At 42.4% G+C, this 15343-nt stretch overlaps 1 protein-coding gene across 2 annotated transcripts in view; it reads left to right on the top strand.

Annotated features, from left to right (window-relative positions):
- Window positions 1–13906, top strand: part of cnnm2b (cyclin and CBS domain divalent metal cation transport mediator 2b) — a 35449-nt gene extending 21543 nt beyond the window's left edge. The window contains exons 2-8 of one of the 2 annotated variants that reach the window (XM_062387538.1): window positions 1165–1308; window positions 3011–3148; window positions 4043–4212; window positions 7156–7249; window positions 8207–8269; window positions 10095–10273; window positions 11020–13906. In XM_062387538.1, coding sequence (XP_062243522.1) covers window positions 1165–1308; window positions 3011–3148; window positions 4043–4212; window positions 7156–7249; window positions 8207–8269; window positions 10095–10273; window positions 11020–11301 — 1070 coding nt within the window. In that variant the 3' untranslated portion in view covers window positions 11302–13906. The remainder of the gene's footprint in view (window positions 1–1164; window positions 1309–3010; window positions 3149–4042; window positions 4213–7155; window positions 7250–8206; window positions 8270–10094; window positions 10274–11019) is intronic. The other variant, XM_062387539.1, reaches the window with a different exon arrangement.
- The last annotated feature ends 1437 nt before the right edge of the window (window positions 13907–15343 follow it).

The following is a 15343-nucleotide window of genomic DNA, read 5'->3' as shown; positions in this document are numbered from 1 at the left end:
TTGGCACCTTGATAGAAATAGTTAGACTCTCTTGCTGTTGTTGGACACTTTAGAAATAAGATATAAATACCACCTTTGTGTTGGAGGATTTTCTCCGTTTACATTATTTATACCTCTCTTTGGAGATCTACCCTGTTAGGTGTAACCTGAGTGAATTGGTTGAAAGCATCACTTCCGTATCTAATACCTACAACATTCTCTCGCTCAGCCTCTGAGGCTCTGCACATGTGCTGTCATAGTGTTGTGAGGAGGCAGTGAGCTGCAGTGCTATAAAACATGTGTGGTGATCAGCCCTATCAGCCTCTGCTATCCTGCACCAAAGCATTAGCTGAAACAGCGCCTGACTCCGCTGCGATGTACCTGTGTTCTCCAGAATTAACCACACACATGTTCGCACACCCATGTGCCCATGCACTCGGACACAAGCACATGCACGTGTACTCACACAGCCCCACCGATGTCCTCCATTATTTACACCCCGGTGTATCTGCATGCAAACGGCCCATTCCGAGACAATCTGATCACACAGCGGAGGCTTCGCCCAGTCTGTTCCTTCGCTCGGTGAGAATATTGCCGGGGCGGAATGGAAACTTCATTTTGCAGGGGCTAATATTAGCCTGGGCCTCTGGAAAATTCCTTTTAAATGATCACAAGCTGAGAAAAGGCAAAGAATTTGTTTAGTGTTTTGCCTGACAGTATTCTCTGCATACACGGCAGTTTGTTTCCTTTTTTCAGATGGTACAGCACACAGGAGGGTCCTGGGAACACAGATGTGGAGGGAGGGAGGGCTGAGGGAGGACACATGATGGCATTTAGGACAGTTTGACTGTCACTCTCTCTGTCTCAGTCTCTGCTGTCCCTGTTAACACTTGAACTACCATGTTGTGCATCCCTGCTCACTGAGGAGATCCCATCACTGTCTCCTGCTCTGTGTGTGATTCGCACTGCAGCCTCAGTGTCATAACAGCAACACTATCTGACATGAGTGATTTCCTTTTCCTTTTTGTTAAGTATTTACTTTTAAAACATGTCAGATAGGTACATTATGAGAGGATCCCTGTCTGTATGTCCCTCTGTAACTCCACCACTCACTGACCTATATTCAACTCTGTTTATCATTATATGACCCTAACTTGATTACATTGTGTCTGTATGTTTTTTTAGGGAAGTCCCACCTGGCCATAGTTCAGAGGGTGAACAACGAAGGTGAGGGGGACCCTTTCTACGAGGTCCTGGGTATCGTCACCCTTGAGGACGTTATCGAAGAAATCATCAAGTCAGAGATCCTGGACGAGACTGACTTGTACAGTAGGTCTCGCTCTTAAAGCTCATACCCTTTAGGCTTCAAGATTTCACTGGTCAGCAGCCTTAATAGCACTCTTACATCACAGTGACGGTTTAAAGCAAGTTAATTTAAGTCTAATTCATGCAGCAGAACTGTCTAAATATGTATTTAACGATGCCCTTTTTGAAAACTAACAGGGCACTAGTGAATGAGTCTCATCTTATTCTGCTTAGACCTTGGTGTGTTATGGTATGAAGGTCTGTAGCAATAGAGTGTAGCAACAGTAAATCGTGACCAAAGCTGGTACCAGTGATTTCTAAATTTGTGATTTTTTGAAAAATTTCTGTTTGCATATTGAATATGAATTAAAAGGTGCAACTAAATCTGCAGGTTTGAAAAGTATGTGTAAAGAGAAAGAGGTCACTTGTGGTAATGACAACAAAATGATCACACCGCTCTGTGGTTTCCCTCTGCTCTAAGGAGTACTTTAGCCTCTTTCAGGTCACTGTCTTGGTTTTTACACCCTGCAATAAAATGTGTGTATTTGGTTTGATTCCACCGCTCTCAATAAGCTCTTTTAAACTGCAGAATTCAGATGTAAACCATGTGCTGAGCACTAAACAGCTGACAGAGCAGGTGAAGGCAGTGGAGCCTCTAGCAGCTGAACATCCAGATACTTGGTGGATTAACAAAACAAAGTTAAAAGGAGAATGAATGGACTGGTATTGATCAGGGGACCAGAAACACAACTCCAGATGAAAGACAATATTGTTCCATGTCTACTTAGATAATTGCAGACACAATGTTTTGAGGTTATGGAGACCCGGTGAAGTGGTCCAGTAAGCCCCCTATAATGTCTTATACCTGTATGTCCAGTTAAATGTGAGCAAGGTTTTAATTGAAGAAGTGGGGCTCAAGTTTGATCAAAATTTTCAGATCTGACTACAACCGCTCTACAGATATTATATAATAATATATTTTTGTCCAGTGATCCAACAAACACAGCTTCACTAAATTGTTTCTCAACTTCCTACTATTACTCACAAGTTAAGGGTCAGGAGTTTTTGTTGTTTGATGGCGAGTCACCCAAATAGAAATTGACAGATTACCCCCCAGGTAAAGGATGAGCCATCAGAAGTGTGTCAGTGTTTTACTGGAAGAGAAATGGGAGGGAATTCATCTAAACACTGAAAAGCGAAAACAGAAAAGTTAAGACAGAGTGTCTAAAGTTAAGTTCATGCAAATGAGGGGACCATTAGATATTTTAATTATTAGTTCCATTACAAAAGTCAGTTTATTGTGTTGTTTTTTCACCAAAGGGTATTGTGTAAGTGAATGTGTATTTTCTACGAAACCTACACTCTCATTCAAACTTTCCACACCAAAGCTGTGCTGTTTCAATAAATGGTCAGAATCAGAAAAGGTCTGCAGACATGGAGTTCATGCCAGTCTATTTGTTGCCGTAATACATATGGCTTTAAGCAATGCTAAGAATGTGCTAAGCTCACAACGTAGCCCCCTATAGCTCTCCTTTAGTTCTGAGAAGGACGCCACAGCTACGTTTCTGGAAAAAGCAATAAGCTTTTGGGTAACTCCAGTTTAGTCACCCTCTGACCCGGGACGACTCAGTATCTGTGGAGGGATATGGATTGACGCTTTTCCTGTTGCAGAACAAAAAGTGAAAGTTTTGTGCATCAACCCTGTCTTTTAATTTTCCCTCCTCAGCTGACAACAAGACGAAGAAGAAAATCACCCATCGGGAGAGGAAGCAGGATTTCTCGGCCTTCAAGCCGAACGACAATGAAATGAAGGTTAAAATATCACCTCAGCTTCTGCTGGCTACCCTGCGTTTCCTAGCAACAGGCAAGTGGGCTGCGTTGCTGCTTGACTTCCCCCAGTGTGCCCTCAGCCCCTCACTGTGGGGAAAGTGTGTGTGTGTGTGTGTGTGTGTGTGTGTGAGCTGTTTGTGTGTGCATGTGCCCGTATGGGCTTTGAATTTTTGGGCAAGTGGATGTAGGGAGGAGTGAGTATGTGTGTAGAATGAGTATCTGTTGTGTGTCTGTGTGAGGGAATGAGTTGTGTGAGTTGTGTCACAGCAAGCGTGTTGGTATGCGTGTGTGTGTTTCTGAAGAGGTGGAAGGCCTTTCGGGAGCGCGGCACGGGATGTCTGTGCAAAAGAAGGCGTCTATTTGCTTGCATGTCATGCACTGAAGGTTACATGTTGAGATCTTTGCTCACAGCTTTAAAAACACCACCCTGTTTGCTTACACTCGTTCCTCGGTGACATCACGTCCAGCATTTTTGGCCTCTGATCTCTGTTCTCACACAAGTCGACATACTTTGTGTAAAATGTGAAATATTTCACCCGCTTTCCCTTGGGAAAAGGATTTCTGACCCGGCAGAAGAATATCCAAGCACCGCTACAGCAGCAGCAGCAGCAGCAGCAGTTGATTAGAACTTTGACCTAGCAGCTAAGCGTTGATTAAGTTCCTCTAAAGGCTATTAGGGAGTTTAGTTCCTGGTGGTGGAGCCGGCAGCCAGCTGACACATATCACCGCCGCTGCGTTGAAGGAGCTGATTGGCCCATTGGGTGGTTGAGGCAGACCTGTCACGGTTAGGCTACTTCTTACAAAGGTCTCGGGTACGAAATGACTGTTTGTTGAATTAAAAGCGGGATTCTTGTAAACTCTCATATCTTCGTCAGCAGCCTGTTCATGTTTGGTTTGCCCCACTTCACATTCCGCTCTCTCTCCTCAGAGGTGGAGCCTTTCTCACCGGTGCAGATGTCAGAAAAGATCCTGCTGCGCCTGTTGAAGCATCCGAACGTCATCCAGGAGCTGAAATACGATGAGAAGAACAAGCGGGCGGCAGAGCACTACCTCTTCCACAGGAACAAGCCCGTGGACTATTTCCTCCTCGTCCTGCAGGTGCGTTGGCATGACGACAGACTAAAGTGAATGTGACATCTGCAGATTTGATCCGAAACCGACCAACTACTGAACTGCTCATGAAACGATTTACAGCACAAGTATTTCAAAATCTATTCATGTTCCTTGGTGTGTACGTGTGTGTGTGTGTATTTCTGCTCTAATGCAGAGGATTGTGTTTTCTGGAGTTAGACTTAATCACAATCATTTATCCAACGAGACAACAGACAACACAGACACCTTCAAGGCTCTTTAATAACAGGTGTCGTGTGCACTCATCTAACCAGCTGAGTCACTAACACTTGTTTGAATACTGTTATTAAAAAGTGGATATTTCACCAGTACATTTTAACAGCTAATAGCTCTGGTACATTTTCTACATGAAGGACTTCATAATACTTTCATCAGTATTACTATTAATAATAATAGAAGCAGTGTAGTAGTTTTTTAATTAGTTACCTCCTAGGTAGGGGGACAGGGACAGGGACAGGGACAGGGTAGAGATGGGAGGATTTTATGTTTTCATCTGTGTTTGTTTGTTTGTCCGGTTGTTTGGAGCATTACAGTGTGAATCAGGAATTTATTATCATTCTCTTTAACATGGCTAGTTTTTTGACTTTTCACCAATTTCCCTGGGGAATAATTAATAGATCTTTATGGGGGGGAAAAAAGAATGCATAAATATTAATAGCATATAAATAGTCTGTGTGAATATAGCAGCTTTTTTAGTCCTGATGGCCGCTCAAAGCAGAGTTTTTCCATTCACACACACATTTAGACAGCTCATCATACATCAATCTGCCGTCAGGGGCAACTTGGGGTGGAATGTGGGAGACGGGGATCAAACCATCAACCTCCTGGTTAGGAGTTATTTAGGCATGAGATTGGGTTGATGTAAGCTTGTGAGTCTATTTCAATCTGCCTGTTGTGAACTTCAGATGTGGATTCGTCAAATGATACCATGCTCCATGCTTGTTCACTGCTAACTTCAGTAGTTGAACAAAAATAGATCACAGTATCTTTTGAAGCTCATGCAGTGTGTAATAATATCTTTCCTTTTTTCTAAACCAAAGTCTGAGCTTTCACTGCAACCGCACAACTATATTACTCTTAAATCAGGCATAGAATGGCTTATATAGCAAGTGACATGTGTTTTTAAGGCGTTTCAGTGAATCGTGATGCAGTTTTCCAAACACCAACAGAATCAAAGAGGTGGTACACACATCCCTCTCCTCTCCCTGCCCCATGTCTGCAGACACCTCAAAGAAATCCTGCTATAAAGTTACAATTATGTACTCAAAAGCAGACGCAAAACACATGTTGCTGATCTTCATGTAGCTTTACAGTTTGAAAACTGCTCTTAAAGGGATAGCTCAACCCAAAATAAAAAATCCACTCATCTACTCACCACTGCGCTGATGGTGTTAAATTGTTTGAGGCCAAATCCAGTAAAATGTTCTTCTTGAGTCGCGTTCGTGTTCACACACACCGCACAAGCTGTTGCCTCTATGATCTTGCCTCAAGGAGCATATGGCAGCATCAGTGATATGCAGCAGGAACTGCAGCTATGCAGCGATGCGTCAGTGCGCACACTTTACTTGACTCTCCCCATCACTCCATTAAGTCATCATCTGTATTAGTGAAACCCTCTTTTCTTGGTTGGTGGCTTGTTCTTCCGTTCTTCTGGGCTGTGGGTAATAAGCTACAACTGCTCTGGTAAACACTTGGTTTTACTAGTCTCCGGTCTTCATTGAATAAACACCAGCATGGCCAAACAGTTCATAGCTCTGCATTCACAACAGGCCTCTGGCACTACTCCATACTGTTTAACTCATACCTGTCCTACCTATAAGAATGGCAGGTAGGGACCACGTTACTCCTTGGTAAGAGGACGTGCAGCCACAACTTAAATGTTCTACAGTAAAATAATTAGACAAAATAATAATTAAAGTGCTTTAAATGTTGTTAGAGCAATGCTGATTTTACAGAAAACTGCCCAATGTCGCTGTGGATTTTTTCCAACTGAAAGTGCAAACTATAAAGCTCAATAGGAAACAATACATTTTGCGTAATAACTGAAATGATTAAAATTTCCCATAATACAATGTGTACCAGAACTACAGTTACAGTGTCTCTGGATCAGGTGAGGTCCAGGTGGGACAAGTGTGAGGTCACTGCCCTTGAGATCAGGCTTATAGGAAGACATTGGGAGCTATTAAATTGAGCACGGATTTTCTACAAGTAGTAAAAAAGGAGAGAGAAGAGGGAGGGAGGGGTGGTGTGGGTGGATTTGTCCTAAACTCACGGGCAGGGTGAATAAATATATTTGAGCAGATTTTGTTGAGGGTGGAAGTAGGATTGCAAAGCACAAAGCTGTAGCTGAAATCCTAGAGAGGAAGGATGAAAGACTATACTGTAACTGACACAATGAAGCACTAATGCAGAACGTCCATTCTGGGTTGGTGAGAAGTTGGATATCCAAAGAAAACGTACAGTGTGAAAAAGGATGGATAAAGATTAAGATGCATTTATTCATCCCAAACACATGCACAGACATGCAGAGGCACACTCATGCAGGTAGGGAAATTTAATCTCTGCTTTTGACCCACCTGGTGCAGGACACACAGAGCAGTGAGCGACCATGTACGGCGCTCGGGGAGCAGATGTTGGGGGAGTAAGGTGCCTTGCTCAGGGGCACTAGACAGGGTAGGGAGACTCTTGGATTTTTGCACAGATCAATCCAGGTTCGTCTTTTGTTGTCTCTCCGTGGAGTTGGACCACAGACGAACCAGAGTCCTTCTCTGCCCATAGTCCAAGTTTCTGCCACTAGACCACCTAGACCATGTGAATTCAAACAGCATGAATTGCCAATGTAACCTTCTACAATGTTGGGTGGTTGGTTGTGTGTCTTTGTAGATAGTAACTTGTTTGTTGCCGTCACAGGGGAAAGTGGAGGTGGAGGCAGGAAAAGAGGGGATGAAGTTTGAAGCAGGACCGTTCTCCTTCTATGGGCTGATGGCCCTGACAGCGTCGCCAGGTAACACCGACTGACCGATGTACACCCTGTCTCTGTCCTCCTTGTCACGATTGATCATTTTCTTTTTTTAAAGGCTCTCGGGTAAAAATCTTTATTTGATTTTTGAGTAAAATATCACTATGCAGCTTTTTGGAGAAAAATATTTAAAAACAATAATTGAATGCTGGGATTAGCTCCAGCTGACCCCAGCAACCCTCAAAGGATACGCGGTATATGGATGAATTGAATGTTTGTCTAGCTTTATCGTCTTTTTCACTCATTCTTTGATCAGATAGCATCTAACATTTTAACACTTCGTACTTACTATTATTTTCGTCAAGTAAAATTATTTTTTGCTGGAAACACTTTAACATGTAAAAAATGAAAAATATATAGTAAGTATTGTATGTGTGTCAATTGCAATAGTTAGATATCATATCAGCTCATACAAAAATTTCAAATCAATTTTAAGTCATATGGAAAATGTGGAAATGGTCCTGTCCACAAATCACAACAAACAATCCTCTCAAGGCACTTTGCAGGTTGAAACCTTACAATATTACAGAGAAACACAACCACTGTAGGACTGTAGGACTGTCCTGCAGTGACATCATGAGAGAGTGTCACACAGTCATCCCCTCAGTTCATTCATAAACTGTAATACTATTCTCAGCATTTCTCAACTGCCATGATAAGTGTGGGCGGTGAGAACTGAGAGACACCTACTGGTGAAACAGCAGAATAACCTTCCTCTGTATGTGTGTTTAGGTGCTCAGAATTTAAATGCTTAATAGTGGATCAATAGATGTTGATTTTTCTTTGATTACACATTCTAATTCAAAAATATGCTGCCATAATATGTACGACACATATGTGATTTGGTCCGAAAAAATGCATAATATGCGCTTTGATTTTATTGATTTATTTCATATCTTTCCTGCTTTTTCTTTCCCACTTTCTTTCTGTTTCCTCCCCAAGTCCCTCTGTCCCTGTCTCGTACCTTTGTGGTCAGTAGAGCTGAGTCATTAGCAGGATCTCCAGGTACAGTGGCCTTTTCTCTATCTTCTCATCTCATACCACACATCCTGTCAACTGATAAATGAAATGAACGTGAATTAAAGTAATATTTTTTTGAAATTACAATGTTCCCTTGTAGATTGTCCGCCTGTATACTTTGTAAACGTACATGAGTGTGTTCTGTCCTTTTCTTCCTCATTTTTGTCCGTTTGTACTTGAATGCAACACTCACTGTAAACCTGTGTGTACAAGTGAAGGAGAAAGAGGGCGAGAGGAAAACAGATTCAGCTATAGACTTTAACACTTTCATCCCTTGAGCCATTAGTCAAGTGGCTGAATGGTGTTGGAGACTAGAGGCCCCCGAGTTGGACCCAGGCTCCGCCCCGCTCGCCCCTAACCTTTAACCCTTCAACTACATAAACAAGACCTACAGCTACAGGCCCCCTGCCAAGCACCACTGAGAGCACATACAAAAACACACACACACACACACACACATTAACACATATGTTCACACGCACGGTTACACACACATCTAGAGTTATATGCTCGGTGCAGTAGAACAAAACACTCTCTCTTTCTGTCTTCTCAAGTATCCGGCAGTGCACTTAACATGCTTTGTTTCCTCCAGTGTGGAGCCTATGCACACATTTGTGTGTGGGTATCTGCCTGTATGTTAACGCATTATGTGTGTATTCTTGACACAGACCGCCATTTTTTTCTGTACTGACCTGGCCCCTGTGGCCCTGAGAAAGTGGAGTACTAATTCGCAAGAGTTCACATGCCAGGTCTTTCGCCCACTGCGCTCAGTCTCCACACACATACACACACACACACACACAAACACACACACACACACACACAGTGACACACACGCACTGTTAGTGCGTTGCGCTCCCTTTCACGCACACACATATTCCAACATGGGATTACATACATTCCAGTCGGCATAGTAGCATTAGCTCTGGCCAAGCCGTTTCCACTTTGTTGTGTGTGATTTTCACTAGGCTTCTTTAAGAAGTGGAAAACATAATCTGGCTTTAATTAAAAAATTACAAAAAAATGCACACACAAAAAACAGAACAGGTTTTCTGTGAGGCAGCTCATATGAGGAAGGATCATCAGAGACCACTGACTCAATACCTGCTGCATGAAACTCCCCTCACCCAAAGACTTATGTAGAAATGAGATTTCCATACAGCAGCACAGCAAGCATCTCGATAATATGTAACGCTTGACCTGGAAAAATGTCAGTGGTGCACAGGATCTTAACTACTGACAAGACTGCAGCTATCCAAATCTGAAAAAACTATGTCCAAATAGATTATGTACTGTTCCGATATCATAGACATAATGATACATATTTATAGTAATAAACTTTTGTTGTAGATATGGTATCACTGATGCAACAGCACAACCCATGGGAAGAAGCATAAAACTAGACTATAGGATTTCCAAGTAATGACGCTGCATATTTTCAGAAATGTTCAATTTCATGCATTATCAGGCGACTGTGATTGGGTCGTCCACTAATCAGAGGGTCGACGGTTCGAGCCCTGGCTCCTCCAGTGTCCTCGGGCAAGATACTGATCCCTCAAATAGCCCCTGACCTCTGTTCCATCTGTATGTGGATGATGTGTGATAGAAAATAGCACTGTGTATAGAAGTGCTATATGAATGTGTGTGAATCTGTGATTGTGATTTGTAGAGTAAAGTGCTCTGAGTGGTAGATTTTTTTGTCTAGTAATGGTAGGACTGAGTTGCGTTAGACATATCTCACACCACAGTCATTAGAACTCTGATGTATCAGATAACTCAAACCTTGTAAACATCTTCCTCCTCCTTACAGAAAATAAATCTCCTCCACGGCCGTTTGGACTCAACCACTCGGACTCTCTGAACAGGAGCGATCGCATCGAGGCCATCACCCCGACTCTGGGCAGCAGCAACAACCAGCTCAACTCCTTCCTGCAGATCTACGTACCTGACTACTCAGTCAGAGCGCGCTCGGACCTGCAGTTTATAAAGGTGAGAGAGCACACGAGGCCGAGCAGGACACAGCTCACACTGAGGCTCACGGGTGTAGACGTGCTCGTTCAGTACCCATGAAGAGCTGCTTGTTATTGAAGTCTTGCAGAGGCTGTTAATGAATAGATCTTTTGGACAGTAGAAACTGTAATGACCTAAGTTACATGTGTTTATTAATGAACTGATCAAATTGAGTGCAATTCAGTTAGACAGCTGACGTCCAAATGTTTATTGCAACATAGAACATGTTAGTGTTTGGCATGTGGCCTCCGACTTAATCACTCCCCCAGATATGATTATAGAGCAAATACTTGTACTTTTTTACTTTACTCACAGCTAATTCATTTTATGAATATCGTTTTTACTGTCCAATTAAATATCAGATAATTTATTGCATCATGACCATTTGAAAATCTCTCCTGGTCCAAAGCTACTCTACATCTGACAAAGAAAAGTCGTCATACAGAACCTTTCATTACACAATAAAACTGGAAGTGAGTCAAGTCTGACTTCATTAAAAGATCATTAAATTGATCAAAACATTATAACAATGTATACAGAACGTTTTACATTATTATGTTATTATGTTATTATTAGAAAGGATTAGTCATTGTTATTGAAAAATTCATTCTTTCTCTGGTATTTTCTGCCGCAGTCAGCTCATCACCTTTTTAGACCACTCTTACCAGCTCTTAGCCAATCGCAACCAGTCACAGTCAGTTGACCCCATCTTCACTGTTTCCTAGATAACACGGCAACAGTACCAGAACGCCGTGATGGCGTCGCGGATGGACAAGACCCCCCAATCCACAGACAACGAGTTCACTAAGATCGAGCTCACGTTGACGGAGCTCCACGACGGCGTGGAGACCTCAGCCGTGGTCACCACCACAACCAGCACATCCAGCACCACCCCCGCCGTGTCCATAGCTGTGTCCAACGAGACATGCCATCTGCTCAGCCCCCAGCAGAACTGTGTGGGCCTCAGCAGGAGCAACCACAGCGCCCACAACGAGGCACCCATCTAGCCCCCGCCGAGCCTGGTGGAGACCCCAGACCCTCCACCCTGTCTCGTGGACACACACACACGGAGCGGTGGCGTAGATGGAGATGAGGGAAAGCGGGGGAGTGGAGGCAGGTGGAAAGAGGGTTCTGCTCCGACCAGTAAGCCCCAGTAAGTCAGTCAGTCTGTCAGTCTGTCAGTGAGACCCTTTCATGGGAGGGGCAGTGGGGAGGAGGGGCGCTGCGCCGCCCTGTTTGCCCCCCCCCCACCACCACCTGAACGCTGTCAGGATCCCTGCTGTACCACTCTCCTTCCAGAGGCTGCACTCGGACAGTTCCTGTGACTGAGCTTCTTTTCTGGGACAATCTGACACTTTCATAGCGGTGACTTGGACTAGAGGACGACAGAGTGCATGCAAACCCCTTCCCTTTACCCTACACACACACACACACACACACACACACACACAAACACACACAAACACACACTGACACAGGCACACACACTGACAAAGACACACACACTAACAACACAACATTCTTTATACTTTCTCCTCAGGCCAAAGACTTTGGTCCCCCCCCACCTTCTTACACTGGACACAGACTGTCTTTTGCACATGTTTGAACATGCTCCCACTCCCACACACACTCACACAAATACAGACACACACATGCAACTCCATCACCCGTGCATCTTTTCAGGGAGGCTCAGTCAACTGTTGATCCCATCAGCAAGGACTCAAACCCAAACACGCAGAGAGCAACGGTTAGTCAAAGACTGCACCAAAAACCGCTTTGAAAGAAACCGTCGGAAAAAAAACATGAACCAAGAATGTTTTCCTGTATTTATTTATTTTATAATATTGTATGTATATATGTACGCGTGGAGACACGCTGTGACATAAACTGGCATACGAACATGCTCGAGCATGTGCAGCGAGGCGCGTGTGGGGCACACGTGTCCTATCACAAAAGGACATGCTACAGATATGGAGATGAACATCCATTCGTGTAAATGAGGAGGTGAGGGTCTTTTACAGATACAGTATGTATATTACAGATCTTGTTATTTTTACTATTATCCTAAATCAGGCTTATGGTACACTATCTTTTTCACCTTAAAAAAAAATCACACTATTGCCTTTAAGAGAAATCATATAATTAATTATTTTAACAAGTGCAATGAACAGCAATTTATTTAAGAGATGATTATGAATGAAAAAAAATCAGTGTATTATAAATTGACAGATATATTTGTATGTATGTACTGTATGTATATGTATATTTGTTTTTGAAAAAAATGCTAAACTGCAGCCATCCACAAGCAAAACTGTCTTTAGTCAGTTTCTGTTCTCACTTCGTCTCCATGTTGTTTGCATCGTTTGACCTCAAACACGTCTGCTGTAGTTTAACGTTCACATGGGAGCTGCGACGCCTGGACCTGTCACCACGGTGCAGCTCGACAGGGAGTCGGGTGGGAGAGGGGCGGAGTCAACTGGATGGCGGGGGTTTGTTAAAGTGCCGACACAGCGTCTATACATGTAGAGGTGATGTGTCTTATCTTTTTTTTTTATTTTATATTTTTTGCCAATTTTACTCATAATCGAACTTGTTAATTGCACAGTATTAATGACCTCATCTAACATGTTGAGCATCATCAACGTCACAAAAAGCAACCTCGACATTAAACGTGTCCATGAATGATACGCAGCGATGCTTTGCCACTCTGTATGTGTTCCTTTTTCATTTTTTTGAATGCATGTGTGTCACTTACATGTGCGTGTCTTCAGAGCGAAGCCAGATTGTTCAGACACTGCACTTGACTTGTGTAGATCATAACCGATGTTAAACGATTCTTGAGTTAATTAAGATTAGTATCTAAACTCTTATTGTGAAAGAACAGGTCCAGAACAAATCCTCCTCTAAAGCTACAACTCATTCTTTTTGCACATACATTCATTATCATTCGTTGTGTCTTGTTTGTTTGATACAAATCTATGCAAGAGTCAGGTTGTGATTTTTACGGTTGGTTATATGTTGGACTGTTTCTTGGCCAATTTCGTGATATAACTTGTGATGTGTATTGTATTTTTATATCCAGTCCTTATGCTAAGCTAAGCTAACTCTCCTTGGTGTTTAGAGTCTGGACGTGACAGCGATATTGCGCTTACTCTCTCTCTGCTGATTTCCTATATTCACCCTTTGCTTTTATCAAATTTTTACATTCAAAAACACATGTATACATTGTGCAATGAAGCATTAAAGGGAAAGACAGAGGGGGATATTATGAATATATATAAAAAATAAATATATATATATATATATAGTATATATATAGAGAGAGAAAGAGAGAAAGTGAGAGAGAGAGAAAATGCACAAAGAAAACAAATAAATCCCTCTTTGATATTTTTCATCCCTGACTCCTCCCATCCGATTCTCAAAGAGAATGGTGATTGCAAGATAAATATGGAAATATAAAATAATAATATTAATAATAATAAATAATTCATCATTTCCTTTTTTTCCAGTTCTCTCTTGGCCTTATTGCTTTACCTCTTAAAGACTAAAATGTGTTTTAAGTTTGCTTGTTCCTGAAGTTCCATGAGTCACAGTCGATATTTGTCTTTACTTCAGATCTGCTGCTCTGTCGATCTGAACTGTGAAAGAGTTGATTTTCACTCCACTTCCTGTTCATTAACATTAAATATACTTTACGCTGATGTCACAACACCAAATGTACTTCAGCTAAATATTTCCTCTAACGTCCAGTTGCAGTTTGTAACCACTGGTGGTCGCTGTTTCCTCATGTAACTCCCTTTCAGTGTGTGACATGGTGTGTGACAGAATGTAAAAGCAGCACACTCTCTCTAACACACACACACACACACACACACAGCCCCTCCATCTGCTCAGCCACGTCCCTCGGTTGTCGAACCAGATGTCACAGTGCGTCCATCCTGTTGTCTGCAGCTGTTTGTTGTCGCTGTTGTTTACTGTTTACCTGAATGTGCTCCTTAGCGGCAGAGGCCCGCTCTGCTCCGCAGGCACAATCACTCCAGAGAGGAAGCAGTGGACGGTGACGACCACACCAGGGACTGTAAGAAGTGACATCATGGATCTCAGTGGCTGACAGGAGAGCAGGAAGCACGGCGACAAGTCACAAGTCCAAACGCACAACATGAAAACACTGAGGACACAAGCATCAGGTGTGACTGGAGTCATTGCAATACTAGCTGGCCCCTTCCCCATACGGCTGCTGCTGCTGATGCTGATGATGCAGATGATGATGATGATGATGATGATGATGAGGATGATGATGATGTTAATGATGATGATGCTGATGATGATGATGATGCTTTACCCGTGTGCCGTGTCCACAAAGCTCCTTCCTCCTGAAGACGACTCTCCCTGTGCCTCCTCCAGCTGCTGGTTTAATAAAAAAAGTGAATGATTAACAGACAACACAGCCGGTTGGCTCAGTGTCCTCAATGTTGTGTAATGAGGATTTAACCATAGATACACACATGCTAGAGATAAGTAACTCTAAATGTAACTTTTGAGGGCAGATTTGACACAATGTCCCGACAACAGAAGACTGTCTCACTCAGTTCATTACACACTTGATTTGATCAGATCCTGATTCGCTGATGCCGCTCTTTCTGACGTCCACACAAAATATAATTCAAATACAAATCAGCGAAGACACCGAAAGAGACAAGCAAATTTTCACATTCATCATATATATAATCATTAACACTATGATGCATTATTTATACATAAATAGTAAATGTATGCATATATAAAAACTTTCTAGCATATTAACTTATTCTAATTCCTGAATTTGTATCGATGCATATACACAAGTACATCACACATAGCCCACCATTTAGCTATACTCTTCATTAACATCAACACAGAGGTTACTATACTATATGATAAGTATCTACGTCTTTTTACAACATTACCATTCATAATCAAACAAACATATTATGATATTATGATGTATATATATTCCATTTTTAATACATGTTTAGGTTTCCCACCCCATTATATCCCATTTATTTGTAT

Source organism: Platichthys flesus, chromosome 5 (assembly GCF_949316205.1).
Source record: "Platichthys flesus chromosome 5, fPlaFle2.1, whole genome shotgun sequence".
Classification (NCBI taxonomy): Eukaryota; Metazoa; Chordata; class Actinopteri; order Pleuronectiformes; family Pleuronectidae; genus Platichthys; species Platichthys flesus.
The sequence above is the reverse complement of the archived record's forward strand: the minus strand, read 5'-3'. Positions and strand labels throughout refer to the sequence as shown.